Raw genomic sequence first — 15075 nt, forward strand, 5'->3', positions numbered from 1 at the left:
TTAAGTGAATATGGGCTCAAGGGAAAGGAGAGGGTGCCTTTGCAGCTAGCCGTAAGAGAGAGGTTTGAGGACTAGCAACTGCCTGGAATTGCTCCGTGGCTAAGCAGGTACTGAGATTAAAAGGCATCGGTGTCAGGCTTATAGCTATGGGGGACCTAAAGAGACTGAGCAACTCAAGCCCCTCACTATTCTGAAGCCACGGAGGCTGCGATGTGCACGGCCGTTGCCACCAGGGGGCGGGCCAGGACCAGGGAGGTGCTGCAGCGGCCGATCTGGGCGGGGCGGGGACTCAGCGACGCCCAAGACGCCGGATCGCGTGACCACCCTCCCTCCCGCAGCCGACATGCAGTCCCCGGCGGTGCTCGTCACCTCCAGGTGAGCCAGATCCCCGACCTGTGTGTCCCAGATATCTCAGCTGCCTGGCGGTTTATCCGCTGCAACCCCACTACCCTGCGGACGTGGTGGCGCGCCATCAAGAGTCCCTGTTTTACAGACGAGGAAACTGAGGCCCCCTAGAGGACCGAGCACTCTACCAGAACTCCAGGAAGGCCTGGGACTGGCGAGATAGCTAGCGCTGGCTGGGACAGGGTCTGTACATGGGGATCATTTCTTTCGTTCCCCGAAACCACTAGCTCTGTGTGTACCAGATGCTAAGCTGCTAAGCACTAAGGACGAGGTGAATCAAACAAGCTGGCCCTGTAGGGGATACCCATACCAGAGTGACTTGTACTACGGCAGGGAGGGGGCAGTAAGTTCCAGTTGCCACGGGAACACACTGCTGCTGTTGACCGCAAACCAGGCAGAGCCCAGACCCTGGCAGTTGTCGCTGAAGGCAGCTCAGGAGCTTCAGCAAAAGGGTCAGCGGCAGTCAGCGTCCCCCCAAGGCCACACCAGAGGAACACAGCTGGGGTGGAGCCTGGAAAAGAGACTGGAAAATCTGGTAGGGGTGTGGTCCTACTCTTTCCCCCCATCCCACCTCCACCCCGCTGTTTAAGTAACTCTAAAGTGATGAGCTTCAAGGATATTCGCAAACACCACTTTGTCCCCGCAACAGGAACTCTAACCCAGATGCCAGTTTATTGTGTAAATGGATGCATTACCCATAAATTCAGTTGTACTCCCAGCTTCCTGTCTGGTGTTGGGAGCTACTTGCTCTCCTCCTTGGTGTGGTTGCAGGTCACATCTGCAGTAGAAGAGATGTCCCTACCACCCCGCGAGTTGTCTCCTTCCACTGAGCCTCAGTTTCCCTTTCTGTAGATGGAGGGTCCATACAGGCAGATATGAGCACACTAAGCAGTAAGTGTCCCTGTAGGCCACACCAAGCAGACCCCGACTGTGAATTTAGTGCTGGTACCTAGGAAGGGAAGCAGTGGCTTCCTTCAGTGCTGGCACGCCCACGGGTGGTAACAGCGTGCTGCTGATGAGGGCAGAGGAGCCATGCCATGCCCATCATTCTGATAGTCACAGCAAACTCAGGGAGCTTGCCTTCAAGGAGTGCTGCCACCTTAGCAATCACTGAGGTGGCCCTGCACCCAGGATCAACTGGTGTTTCCAGCCTCTTCCTGCTAGGCATTTCCCAAGCTTTACTCATGTATCCAGCCAGCCTGTGTTTTGGGAGGGGTGCAGCAGGTTGGGAATCTCTTCTGTGCCAGATACTTTTTTTTTTTTTTTTTTTGAGACAGGGTTTCTCTTTGTAGCTATAGCTGTCCTGGACTCTGTTTGTAGACCAGGCTGGCCTCGAACTCACAGAGATCCACCTGCCCCCCCAAGGGAAAGAACTACAGAAAGGAAATCCTGAAATATGTGCTCAGCAGAGACGACAGAAAGAGCCACAGTCCAAAGGCCAGTGTGCTGACGCAGAGGGAGCATGGAGAGTGTGAGGCGGCCTGGAGAGGCCCGCAGTGGAGAAAGGTCATGAGGCTTCATTCTGAGTGTGACGGGAAGAAAGCATAGGCTGCGTGGCCGTGTGTGTGTGTGTGTGTGTGTGTGTGTGTGTGTGTGTGTAGGCATACAGAGACCCTATGGCTGATGTGCCCATGTTCCGCAGGCACTGGCTGGACTCCACGTGAGGCAGTAGTGGAGTGGCCCCGGTGAGGGGAGGAGGGGCTGAGGCTTATGTGGGCTCTCTGTGTTTTCTGAATGTTGAGATTTGAGGTCTGCAAGTGGCGAGGTTGTGGGGGGAGGGGAAGGTGTAGAGATCAGCTCTAGGGCTATTCTGCCTGAGCTTACTGCTTCCTGGGACAGGGAGCAGGTGGAACTGAGGAATCAGGCCTGTTCATTGAAAAATATGATTGAGGGGCAGGAGAGCTGGCTCAGTGGTTAAGAGCACTGACTGCTCTTCCAGAGGTCCTGAGTTCAATTCCTAGCAACCACATGGTGATTCACAACCATCTATAATGTGATCTACTGTGCACCGTATATATAATAAATAAAACTTTTTTTAAAAGAAGTTGCACTTCAATTTAAAAACACATGATTGACAGTCACATGGAGATGCTAGGTAACTAAGAGGTGGGGTGGTTTTGGAGGGAAGAGTCTGGATTGTAGGTAGGAACTGGGACGCCCTTGACCCGGGGTACTATGGCCTTGAGTCTGGATGAGGCCTCTGCAGGGCAGCAGGAGCCACATGAGGGTAAGCTGTGAGAACAGAGCTAATAGGATCCTTAAGGCGCCTGTGGCCACATCACAATTGAGCAGCTTGGCTTAGGACACAGGTGAGTGTATGCTGCCTGTGAGCCATAGCCTGCCAACTACGTGCTTTTGAGGTTCCAGTTGTATAAGAACGCACCCCGACCTTACAGGCGTTATCCGTAGCTGCTTTTGTATTGTGTCTGAAGGCAGAGTTGAACAGCTGTAAGTGAAATAAGATAGCATGCAAAGCTTGCGGTATTTAAGGTCTCGGGCTTCAGATTCAGTGAACCAGGCGTATCTTTACGTTCCCGAGTGATGCTTCTGCCGTCTAGGGGCCACATCTTGAGAACTCCATAGCCGGATGAGGTAGTGTTCCCAGGCTTACTGCTCTTGCCTAAAGTCAGTGATCAGGAGTTTCAGAGAGGGACAGGAGGGCATAACTGTGAAAATCCGGGAGGAACAAGGAAGTATAATTTGCCTGGGCTCAGAGGCAAAGGAAGCACCAAACAGGGCTTTTCTAAGGCAGCTCAGCCCTAGGGATGAAGACAAGGGAGCCAAGCCTCAGATGTAGAGATTCTTGAGCGATGCATACACTCGACTGCTAGTGTCAATACCACGAGGCACAGGGATAGGATATGTGAGTTCAGTTCCTGGTGCGGTTGGCTGTGTGATACCTCCAGGGAGAAGAGTCCATGGGAGGTTCCAACTGAGGCTTGATGATGCTCTCCCGTCTCCTGCTGTTCAGGGTGAACAGCTGTCTCCGTGTTGTCACTTCCCACTTCCTCAGCTTCATTGCCTTAACAATCCTAAGGAAAAGATGCCTGGTTTCTCTATCACAGATGCCAGAGGCTGCCTGGGATTGCTCCCCGGAGCTCTGACAGTGAAGAGAAGCTACTTCCTGTTGGGACCTTCATTCCTATCTTTTAGGTGGGACTGAACAGTTGCGGTAACTTCATGGATTCCACCTGCTGGGAGAGCCAGATGCTTCCCCCAATACCTTAGGCTCTAGTTTCCCTCCTCCCTCCTGTCCTTGTGACAGTGACACATGGTCTTCATTCAGCGTCAGACAGAGAACAGTGTCATTTGGCCACTGGTAAAGAAGTGGCCTGGCTTAGTGTATCTCATCCTGCAACATATCTCTGCCCTGTGGTGCCTTGTGATGCTTCCCCAGGGGCAGTCAGCTGGAGCCTGCAAAGGAATCCATGCTCACTGATGCGCCTCATATGGGATGAGAGTATTCCCCATGTGTACAGGTCTGTACAGACACTGGGCACACACAGAAAAGCATATGTCATGCTTTTAGTAGGCTGCCCCAGACCTTGTTCCCAGGCATGCATGTGTGTGTGTGTGTGTGTGTGTGTGTGTGTGTGTGTGTGTTGCATTAAAAACACCCAATGAGCTCTGGTGGGTATTCATAGCACTCTGAGAGCAATAGGTTGGTTAGCCAGCAAGCACATCCTGGTACTTGCAGCCCAGAGAGGATGTTTGGACTGTACCCAGGCAGGGGTATCTGTCCCCTAAGGGTATCCAGAACCGGAAGACACTGTTTCCTTGCAACCTTGGGTGTCATTCCCGTTCCCCAGCTGGGCCAGCTCTATTGGCTACTCCCTTTCCCTCTTTGGAACTGAGGAAATACGTCTGTCCACATTCCCTGCAGGGCTTCTTTCCTGCTCTGTCTTCACAAACTCAGGCTCCTTTCTTAGTCCACACACACACACATCCCCCAAAATGTAGGGACAGACTGACAAGGACACATAGCTGAATAGCCCAGCACCCAGTGACTGAGCCCCACTGACCTCTCGTCTACATCTTCTCCTTGGGGGAAGCGTGCTGACTTGAGACTGATCTCTACCTGCCTCCCTTCACCCCTTCCAGGCAAGTTCAAAATGTCCACACAGGCCTCGACCTGACTGTGCCGCAGCACCAGGAGGTGCGGGGTAAGATGATGTCCGGCCATGTGGAATACCAGATCCTGGTGGTGACCCGGTTGGCTGTGTTCAAGTCAGCCAAGCACCGGCCTGAAGATGTCGTCCAGTTCTTGGTGAGCAGGGGACCCCAGCCAAGATACTCTGAGGGTGTCCAGGCAGAGATGTCTGCCTCTCAGGGTGCTGTAATATCAGAGTGTTGACCCTTCTCTGTATGACATGCATCCAGGGTGTGAAGTGTTAGACTGTGTGGGATGACTGGAACACCAGAACAGATGTGTGCTTAGAGTCCACCGGAAGGCAGATTTGTAAAGAGGCACAGGTAGTTACAGGAGCACATGGTAGACTGAGACTGTAGAAAGAACAACCTAATACACCTTAGAGATAAGATTCTGGAAACTAGAGTGCTGTGGTGGCACACACCTGTAATCCCAGCCCTTGGGAGGCAGAGGCAGGCAAACCTCTGTGAGTTCAAGGCCAGCCTGGTCCACAAAGCAAATCCAGGTCAGCCAGAGCTACACAGAGAAACCCTGTCTGGAAAAACAAAACAAAGATTCTGGAAACTTCTTGGAGGAGGTGACAGCAGTTTCAAGAATAGATGGTATTGCTGGATGGTGGTAGCGCATGCCTTTAATCCCAGCACCAGGAGGCAGAGGCAGGTGGATCTCTGAGTTCAAGGCCAACATGGTCTACACAGTGAGTTCCAGAACAGCCAGGGCTACACAGAGAGACCCTATCTCAAAGAAAAGAATAGATGGTGTTAAGCAGCAGGGAGGAGGGTCCCAGAAAGAGGGACTGGGACATGGGGCTGGGAATTAGGAGCCTCTGAACAGTTCAATATGGTCTTGGGATAGCATGGGAGATGACAAAGGCAGATGACAAAGAGGACAAGGCTGTACCTGGACTTATCTTGCAGCCAAGTAGTTTTAAGAAGGGAAGTGACAGTCCCATCTGCCTTTAACCAAAGAGTCTTAGTGGCAGCAAAGCATTGGGATCAGGAGAGAGGGAGCCTGGTTCTGAGGACAATACAGTGGGCCACCAGGCTGGGAGCCAGCAGGAAAGTGGGCTGCGGGGCAAGGAGAGAGTGAGGTGCTTACAGTGTGCAGCTTCCATTGGCCAAGATCAGCCCCTCTGGGGGAGGGGCAGGTTAGAGGCTGCTGGTGGGCATGCAGAATTTATCCACTGTGTGGACACAGGAAGCCCAGCATATGAGTGGGCCAAGCCTGAGCCTCGGGTGTTCAGACATCGGCTTGGAGGCCATGTTAAGACCTGGGAGTGCAGCCAGGTTTGGTGGCGCACACCTTTGATCCCAGCACTCAGGAGGCAGAGGCAGGTGGATCGAGGTGAGTTTGAGACCAACCTGGTCTACAAAGTACGTCTAGGTCAGCCAAGGCTACACAGAAAAACCCTGTCTCGAAAAACAAAACAAAACAAAAAAGAGCTGGGAGTTAATGAAGGTACCTAGACAGAGAGCAGAGGTGGAAAGAAGGGAGCCGGGCTCAGGAGGGGATCCTGCAGGCACCAGCCGGCCAGCAACAGCTGAGTCTATCATCAAGGCAGAAGGGCGAGCCTGGGTGGATAAAGCTATCGAAACTAAAAGAATGCAGAATTTCAAAAGAGGCGTGATGTGTTTACACATTATTTTATCCTTTGGTCCCTAACGGAAGGGGTCCAGGCCTGGTGAGCAGGAAAGACAGACTTTGGAATCTTAGGATAAGAAAATGACCCAGAGTCCTCTTGGTTCCGTGACTGCGGGCAGCCAAAGCAGAGGGAAAATGATGCATACATAGCTCTGTGACAGTGAGGGACCAAATTCTAAGGAGAATGTATACGACAGATCTTTCTCTACAGGACATTCCAGAACAGTGCTATTTTTCATCCGACTGCCCCCTTTGACCAACTCTTGGCCGGATGCAGGAGGCACATCAGCTGATGGCTCTGGGTCCGCTGTGTTCTGAGAGTGGATCTGCTCTGAGGGGCCATGTGCAGCTCCTGGCAGTGCGACCTCCCTCAGATGACCTGAGCTCAATGCATCCATATCTTCAGAGACGGGGAGGGGGGGTGGGGGAAACCAACCAAACAAAAACGGAGAGCCTGAGGGAGCCCTTGGGGTCCAGGGCAGCTTGCTCCGTCCCACACAAAGGGCTGATATCAGAGCAAGGTGAAGGAAAGGTCACCTGTGACACTTCCACATGCCACACTAGTGCTATTCTGTGGCTACCCATGCCCTGTGGAGAGCAGGCTGCGGTGTGTTCAGACATAGGCATACACATACATGGTGCCTTGCAGGCCTTGAAGTACCTGGAAGGGCAAAGGAAAACTCATTTGCTCCCCAACACAGTGTGGTATCTAGGGGTGCAGTCCAGAGTTAATGCTCCCAAGTCCGAAATCCTCCCTCGAATTTTATGAGTTAGCTAAAAGAAGTAGTGAGCATTTTGTGTCTATCCCTTTAAAGGATATATACTTTTTTTTTTTTTTTAAGGATATATACTTTTTAATAAAAGCAAGCATTTAGTTGCTAGCCATGAGGTAAAGCCAGCCCCCAGGGAGGAGCATTGTATCTGAGGTCTGGCAGACACCCATGTCTCCTCACTGCACAGACACATATCAGAGGGCAGACAGCATTACTGTCAGCCCAGTGCTCCGCAGTGCCTGCCACACAGAGGCACCGGGTATTTTTTGCGTTCCCACTTCAGCTCCCTGTTGCTTTTATCATGTTTGCTGGCAGCTGCCTGCTGTTCTGGCTAGAACACAAATGAATGAGAGGCCTGGATGGTGCAGGGGCCTGCCTGGCCTTAAAGCTTTGCCCTTGCCTGCTTTGTGGGTCTTCGGCCTGAGTCTGCATGGAGCAGTTAGGCCAGCAGGGGGCGCTCGTGCCTCACTGTGGCCTAGCTGCAGCTGCCTAATCTTTTTTTTTTTTTTACTTCTTTTTTTTTTTAATTTATTCTTGTTACATCTCAATGTTTATCCCATCCCTTGTATCCTCCCATTCCTCCCCCCCCCCATTTTCCCATTACTCCCCTCCCCTATGACTGTTCCTGAGGGGGATTACGTCCCCCTATATATTCTCATAGGGTATCAAGTCTCTTCTTGGCTACTTGCTGTCCTTCCTCTGAGTGCCACCAGGTCTCCCCCTCCAGGGGACATGGTCAAATGTGAGGCACCATAGTACGTGAGAAAGTCGTATCACACTCTCCACTCAACTGTGGAGAATATTCTGACCATTGGCTAGATCTGGGAAGGGGTTTAAAGTTTACCTTCTGTATTGTCCTTGGCTGGTGCCTTAGTTTGAGCGGGACCCCTGGGCAGCTGCCTAATCTTATGGAAGCTGAGTGACTGGTGCTCCCGGGGAGTTGCGGGGGGGGGGGGGTCCTCCTCACCTTTTCCTTTAGAGTTCATTCCAGGAATGTTCCAGAACCAGGTGCTTGTGCTCAACTAAACTATGGGCAGCAGCTTCCTATCCCGCCTGCACAGCCTCCCGCTGGTGTCTAGGACCTTAAAACAGTGGTGTGCTGATCAGCGAGATGTAACCTACATCCTGACAAGCAACCACCAGGCCTTCCTGAGCCCCAATAATGGGGGCACCCACAGTTCAGCCTCATGCCAGTCCACATACACATAATGGTGCAGCCAGGCCTGGGGGAGCCTTCATCCTCTGAGGAGATGGCCTAGGCTCCAGAGAAGCACCGAGGAGTCCAGGACTGAGATAAACCCAGGGTGTTGGTGAATGCTGGGGCCTAAGGCAACTGACTCCTGTCTCAGCTCATAGGCATTGTACAGATCCCAGCGGTGTCCCCAAACCCACAGGCCTAAGGCTGTTCACTGCACAAGGTCCAGCTGGGGACTTCTATGACGCCTGCTGACATGGCTCGCCTTTGCCACATGTCAGGACAGGCCCCACCAGAAGGCCTGTTCAAGGCAGAGGATGATCAGGATGTCTGTGTTGGGGAAAGGTGACTCACAGAGCTGTCACAAGATGGCCTGGCACCTGCCAAGTGCCAAACTCACTCTGCTAGGCTTTGGAAAGCTCAGAGTAGAGGGAGGCGGTGGTCATTTGCAGGGCAGGTTCAGGTCCCTGTGTCAAAGACCTTTATACAAACCTGCAGCAGCACCTTAGGCCACTCTGTTAGTTCACTCTTCCTTACGACTCCGAGACGTCCCTGAGGACCAGAAAGTGAGACTGGGAGGTGCACAGAGGGTTAGCAGGCAGGTCTACTCCAGACACCCACCTGGTCGGTGTTAGGAAGCCTCTTACCCTTGGCTCTTCTCTCAGGAAACCACATGCTCCTGTCATTCCAGGTCTCCAAAAAATACAGCGAGATCGAGGAGTTTTACCAGAAACTGTGCAGTCGATACCCAGCAGCCACCTTGCCCCCGCTGCCTAGGAAGGTCCTGTTTGTCGGGGAGTCTGACATCCGGGAAAGGAGAGCCATGTTTGATGACATTCTGCGCTGTGTCTCCAAGGATGCCCACTTGGCAGGCAGCCCAGAGCTGCTAGACTTCTTAGGTACCGAAGGCATTGTCCCATGTCCCTGGGGTCTCTGCAGCCCAGACCCGACCTCGCCACTGTGACTCAATGGCAGGCGCATCGCCACCCTACATGGCCTGCAAGTTTGAGCAAGGCTGTTGAGGGGGTTGGGCCTCAATCACCTCCTAGGCTGTATAGTGAGCAGGAGACCCAGCCCTCAAGGGACTAACCTGGATGCCAGGTCGGCAGTCACAGAGTAGGTGACCTCACCATGGCCTTCCTGGCCATCGTCGTTACATATGTCCCTTCACTTACACATTTATGTGGACACATATCCTCCTGCCTCCTGCCTACCAGACCTGGCGGCCTGTGACATTCAGGGAACACTGTACTTCCACACCCAGACTGCTGGCCTATCACGTTCAGCCCATCCCCCACATACAGAGTATGGGTGTGACCTGGCACCCATATACCCAACACTAGGACCTCAAGCTCTTCTGTATAGCGTCAGGAAGCCTCACCCCATTCTCTCTTTCACCAGGGTTCCCTATAAGAAAAGGGGTTTACTGATGAAAATTGTGGGGGTTGTATGAACTAACACATGTGAAGTGTTTCAAACAGAGCCTGTCATCAGCGATGAAAGCACCACCCCCCTCTAGCACTCCTGTCTACCTAAATCCCTGGGGGAAGCATCTGCCCTTCGTGTCCTGAATGATGGGGCCAGGCTGGCCCTGTGGGTGGTGCCTGTCTGTCCCCTCTTCCAGTCAGTCATTTAACTTTGCTCTTTTCTAATCCCATTGGTCCCCAGTTCTACAGGGTGGGGCATAATTCTCATAAACCAAATGTGAGGGTGAAGGGCGAAGAGCACTTAAGGTCTTAACTACTGAGTCATATTTACTCACTCACTCATTCATTCATTCATTCATTCATTTGAGGCAAAGACTCTCTATGTAGCCCTGGCTATATTGGAACTCAATACATAGACCATGCTGGCCTCAGACTCACAGAGATCCACCTGCCTCTGCCTCCCAAGTGCTGGGATTAAAGGTGTGCATTAGCACACCCAGCTGAGTGATTTTTATTTTTTCAGTGACAATTTTAGAGGATAACCACCCAGTCACCACTGCTTGCAAAGAGATGAACAAATGGTCCAAACCCACGCTTCTCAAACTTTCCATGGGGGAGAACACGAGCTATTTATTCCCAGCCTCTCACAGACAGATACGTTCACAAATACTGCGAGCTCCGAGGCTGCGATGATGCCAAGCCTCTAGGGACATTTCTGGGGGCTTGCTTCCCCTGTCTGAACTTAACTTATCACAAACACCTGTCTCTGGACCATGTTTTGAGAAGCACTGATGTAAGCCCAGTTGTCCTGGGGCGATCCCAGGTTGTTCTGGAATCTTCCACGTTCTCATTGCACTCATCCAGGTAGTGATCTGATAATATAGGCCCTTGGAGTTGTCTGTTTATGGTTAGGCTGGCAGAGTCCCTTGTGGGGACTTACTATTGCAAAACATTCTGAAATAGTCCAGTTGAAGCCTGGCAAGTGTACTTTACCACTAGGCTGCTTGGCATGGGCGTGGCCTTTTCTGTGATTCAGATAACCCTGGGTGTTGTGGTGTGCTCTCCTCGAGCATAACACAGCTGTTGCTCTCTTGAGATCTTAGCAGCTGTGATCACTTACCTGGATGTGAACTATACGAGATTCGGTCGATTAACCTTCCTCCTTGGGGGTGGAGGGACTCCCAAGGCCCCACCCCTCCCCAAGGCACAGATAGGGCAGATAGGAGGACAGACAGACTGATGGATAGATGGATGGATGGACAGATGGGTAGACAGACAGACAGATGGTAGATTGATAGATGGACAGATGGGCAGACAAATGATAGGTGAGTGTTTGGATGGACAGATGATTAATGGATGGATGGACAGATGATTGATGGGTGGATGGGTGGACAGACGGACAGATGGACTGATAGACAGACAAAAAGTTAAGAGTTGTTAGGAGAAAAAAAAAAGTTGTTAGGAGGAAGGAGGAAGTGCTTATAAGCAGCCCATGCTCCTCCATGTGGCCCCAGTTAAACTCAGCACATTAAGCAGACGTGGGTGGACTCCTCCTTTTGCTCTGCAGGTGGCGCTCTAGCTAGGATGAGCAGGGATTTGTCCATGTCTCCCTGAGAAAAGTTCATGAAACACTGAGCCACAGAAATTCTGGAACCCCTGCCTTAGGCTTGTCCTGGCATTCCCCCATGGCTGGGCAACACCAGCCAATCACTTAGGGGGACAGCACAGACTCTCCACTCGGGATGAAGCAGAATTTGGTTCCAGGAGGTTCCAGGAAGCCCTCAGCCTCAGGACCTGGCTTGGCAATATCTTCTTGAAAGTGGACATCAAGCCAGGCAGTGGTGGCGCACGCCTTTAATCCCAGCACTCGGGAACTCGGGAGGCAGAGGCAGGCGGATGGCTGTGAGTTCGAGGCCAGCGTGGTCTACAAAGCGAGTCTAGGACAGCCAAAGCTACACAGAGAAACCCTGTCTCGGGGCGTGAGGGGGGGGGGTTGGGGGGAGGGAGGGAGAAAGTGGACATCAAGTTCTTGTTTCCTTTTTCTTGCACAGGCACTGGATCCCTGGGGGCTACAAGCCTTGCCACCAGAGATCCCTCTGTCTTGGGTGACACAGCCAGCCAGCCAGGGGACAGCGATGAGGCTTTTGACTTCTTTGAGCAACAGGATGAAGTGCAGCCACCCACACAGGGCCTGAGCAACAAGGATGTGGAGAAATCCTTAGAGGAGGAGGAGGAGGAGGAAGAAGAGGTACTGGATCCCCTGGGCATCATGCGGTAGGTCTCCACTTCTTCCCATGTCGTTTGATCAAAGGATTCTGGGCCATGGGGCTTTAACCTGGTGTGCTACACCTCAGTATCACCTTTCTTTTTGGCCGGGCTGAGACTCACCCACCTCTCCCTTGTCATTTCTCCCATCCGTGGCTAACTCCACAGAGGTAATGCCACGAAAGCTCAGTGGTACAGGCTGCTGGACCCGATCTGCTGGCACTTGGACCTGGGTTCTCCTTCTTGTAGAGTGGGTGGCAATGTGACTTGTTTGCCCCTGAGCATGCCTCACCTGCTGTAAGGCAGGATTGACCTCGGCTCCTCCAGGACTGTTGGAGGCCTCCGTGAACATAAGGGTGTAAGCACCAGCAGGTGCTGACTGGAGTGACAGGACACTGTCCCTTCACATGCTCACACATACCCCAGTAGAAGATGAAGAGTCAGACCAGCTAGGTTTACTCCTCTCTGATGCATTCAGCCAATCAGTGAGCTGCTCCAGAGCCCCGGCTACATGGATCACCCTGTGCTGGCCATGGGGACAGTGCACAGGCCGGAGGAGGAGGTGCAGAGCCAGACAGCTCCCGCCACACACCCTCCCTTGGATGTGGGCTGAGTACCTAATCACTTCCCTAATGGAAACCTGCTACTCAGCCATCCCAGAATTTTTTTTTTTTTCCTTCTTGGCTCAAGCAAAGAGCAACTAATGTTTTCTGTGCTGGGCATAATACTCTGTACTTCACATACTGTGCCTCATCTGTTCCTTCCCTTGCTTGCAGCAGCTTAGGGTAAAGAATGGTGCCGGATTGGCACGGAGTCTGAGGACTTACTGCTGGGGCCTGAATCCCAGCTCCAGCCGTCAGTAGCTAAGGCTCCCTGGCAGGCTGCCTCTTTCTTCAGTTTTCCCCCAAGTAAATGGGCTCTTGACTGGGGCTCTGGGGACGATTAGCTAGGACGCATAGACGTTAACACTAGCTGTCATCATAGACTCTGCTTTAAACAGAACCTGACCATGGGCCAGGTCATCCCTTCTCGACTCTGGGACAAATAAATAGGTCTTGAGGAATTTACTGCCATCCTCAGTATACAGACGAGGGAGGCCTGCCTGAAACTAGAGCCACCAAAAGGATTGGAGGCACGTTCATTGTGACAACATACAGAATGAGGTCCCCAAAATGCTGCTTCACCCAGCGTGGGATTTCCTCCCCAAGTGTGATACGTGAGCCGTGGGCTGCAGGGCTGAGAGACCACCACAGAGGAGACGAGGCCTCACAATGGACAAAGGTGTCCAGGCTCAGAGACTGCAGCAGGCCCAGGGGAATCAGTGTCCTCTCAGTAGCTTCCAGCCAGTACAAGGGGTCAGGTCCCCAGGGACAGGCAGTATGGATACCAGGGTGACATGGGGGAGGATCCTATAGTGCCTACTCCTTATCAACCTCTCCCAGCCCTAGGGCCCTGCCGGGGCTTTATTTTGTTAAGGATAAGGCATTGTTTGAACTCACGCCATCTGTCGTTCTCAGCAACCACAAGCAGTGCCAAACTGAAATGGACATTTGAGGCCGCACCAGCCTTTGGCTGAACAACGTAGTTATCGAAGTGGCTCCTTTTTTGGGTAGGAAAATGCTCTTGGGATTGGCAAGCGCTGCTTTGGATTTCTTACTCTAGTAGCAGAGTTGGGGGGTGGGGTGTTAGCTGCGTGACAGCCAGCCTGGGACCACCTGCAGTGAGCTTTGTGCTCTTGGGGGGCCCTGGCTCCAGGATTCCGGGAAACCAACACCAAGAGGTCTCCCCTGCCTGCCAGATTTTCTTTTAAGGACCCATGTGACACCAGTTGGTATTATCGGCTCTGTCAGGAATAATAAGTAATGTTTTTTTGAGAGCTTTTTTTTCAATGCCAGGAACTGAGCTAATTGGCATTTGCTTGTGGGAGCTCATGTTACCTCTGAGACGGCACTTCTGAAATTGCCCGTGACCCGCGGTAAATGTTGTTATATGTCAGGACACACATGTGTAGGCTTCATGTGAGACCAGACAAGGTTCAAGAACATAGGAAACCCCATAATTGCACTGGGCACTGATGGCTCCTACACTGCTTCATTTGTGAGAAGATTCATAACATGTAAAACTGCTTTCTGGGACCGTTGCTGGCGCCGCATGGCAAAACAGCCCTGGGAGGCTGACACTGGCACCGCTCTTGTTTTCTGCAGTAGGACACTGAAGTCTAGCATCAGGTGGCTTGAGGTCATTCATATAGCCCCAAATGGCAGAGCCAGGGCTTGAGGTCACCTGCAGTCATCTTTTGGCGATGTGGCAAGAGCTAGGGGAAGGAAATCAAATACTCATGGAGCAGGGATGTGGTCGAAGTCTGGCGTTCTAGTTGGGTTTCTATTGCTGTGATAAAGACCATGGCCAAAAACAATTTGGGGAAGAAAGGGTTTTCTCGACCTACACTTCCAGGTCACAGTCCATCACTGAGGGAAGAGAGACAAAGATGGAAGCAGAGACTACAAGGAATGCTGCTCACTAGACTGGATCTCCTGGCTTGCTCCATTTGCTTTTTTCTTTCTTTCTTTCTTTCTTTCTTTTTTTTTTTTTTTTGGTTTTTTTTTTTTTTTTTTTTTTTTTGGTTTTTCAAGACAGCGTTTCTCTGTGTATGTAACCTTGGTTGTACTGGAACTCACTCTGTAGACCAGGCTGGCCTCAAACTCAGAGATCCACCTACCTCTGCCTCTACCACCAGCCTTCAGTTTGCTGTCTTATACAACCCAGGCCCACCTACCCAAAGCTGGCACTGGGCTCTCCCACCTCAGCCATTAATCAAGAAAATGCCCTACAGACTTCCATGAAGGCAATCTGATGGAAGCATTTACTCAGCTGAGGATCCTCATAGGGATCTCTACCTTGGGTCAAGTTGACCAAAAAAATTAACCAGGGCACCTGGTATGTGACAGAAACTCGAGGTCAGGTTTTCCACTCACAGACATGAGGGTTGCCCACCTCACCCTTTGGTGGAGTATTCTTGTTATCCATGGGAGGTTTATATTCTACATTCCTCTCTCTGCTCCTCTGCACACACAGTACCACCCACCCCTGCTCCCACTCACTCACTCTACTTCTCCCCCTACACACACACACACACACACACACACACACACACACACACACACACACACACACCTCTACCTACCTTTCTGGAGCTGCAGCCTTCTTGTGCTCAGCCGC

At 52.0% G+C, this 15075-nt stretch overlaps 1 protein-coding gene across 1 annotated transcript in view; it reads left to right on the forward strand.

Annotated features, from left to right (window-relative positions):
- Positions 1–303: 303 nt before the first annotated feature.
- Hs1bp3 (HCLS1 binding protein 3) overlaps positions 304–15075 on the forward strand; it is a 32072-nt gene continuing 17300 nt past the window's right edge. The window contains exons 1-4 of the mRNA XM_051143373.1: positions 304–375; positions 4507–4672; positions 8856–9063; positions 11643–11865. Coding sequence (XP_050999330.1) covers positions 344–375; positions 4507–4672; positions 8856–9063; positions 11643–11865 — 629 coding nt within the window. The 5' untranslated portion in view covers positions 304–343. The remainder of the gene's footprint in view (positions 376–4506; positions 4673–8855; positions 9064–11642; positions 11866–15075) is intronic.

The sequence above is a fragment of the Acomys russatus genome, chromosome 1 (assembly GCF_903995435.1).
Source record: "Acomys russatus chromosome 1, mAcoRus1.1, whole genome shotgun sequence".
Taxonomy (NCBI): domain Eukaryota; kingdom Metazoa; phylum Chordata; class Mammalia; order Rodentia; family Muridae; genus Acomys; species Acomys russatus.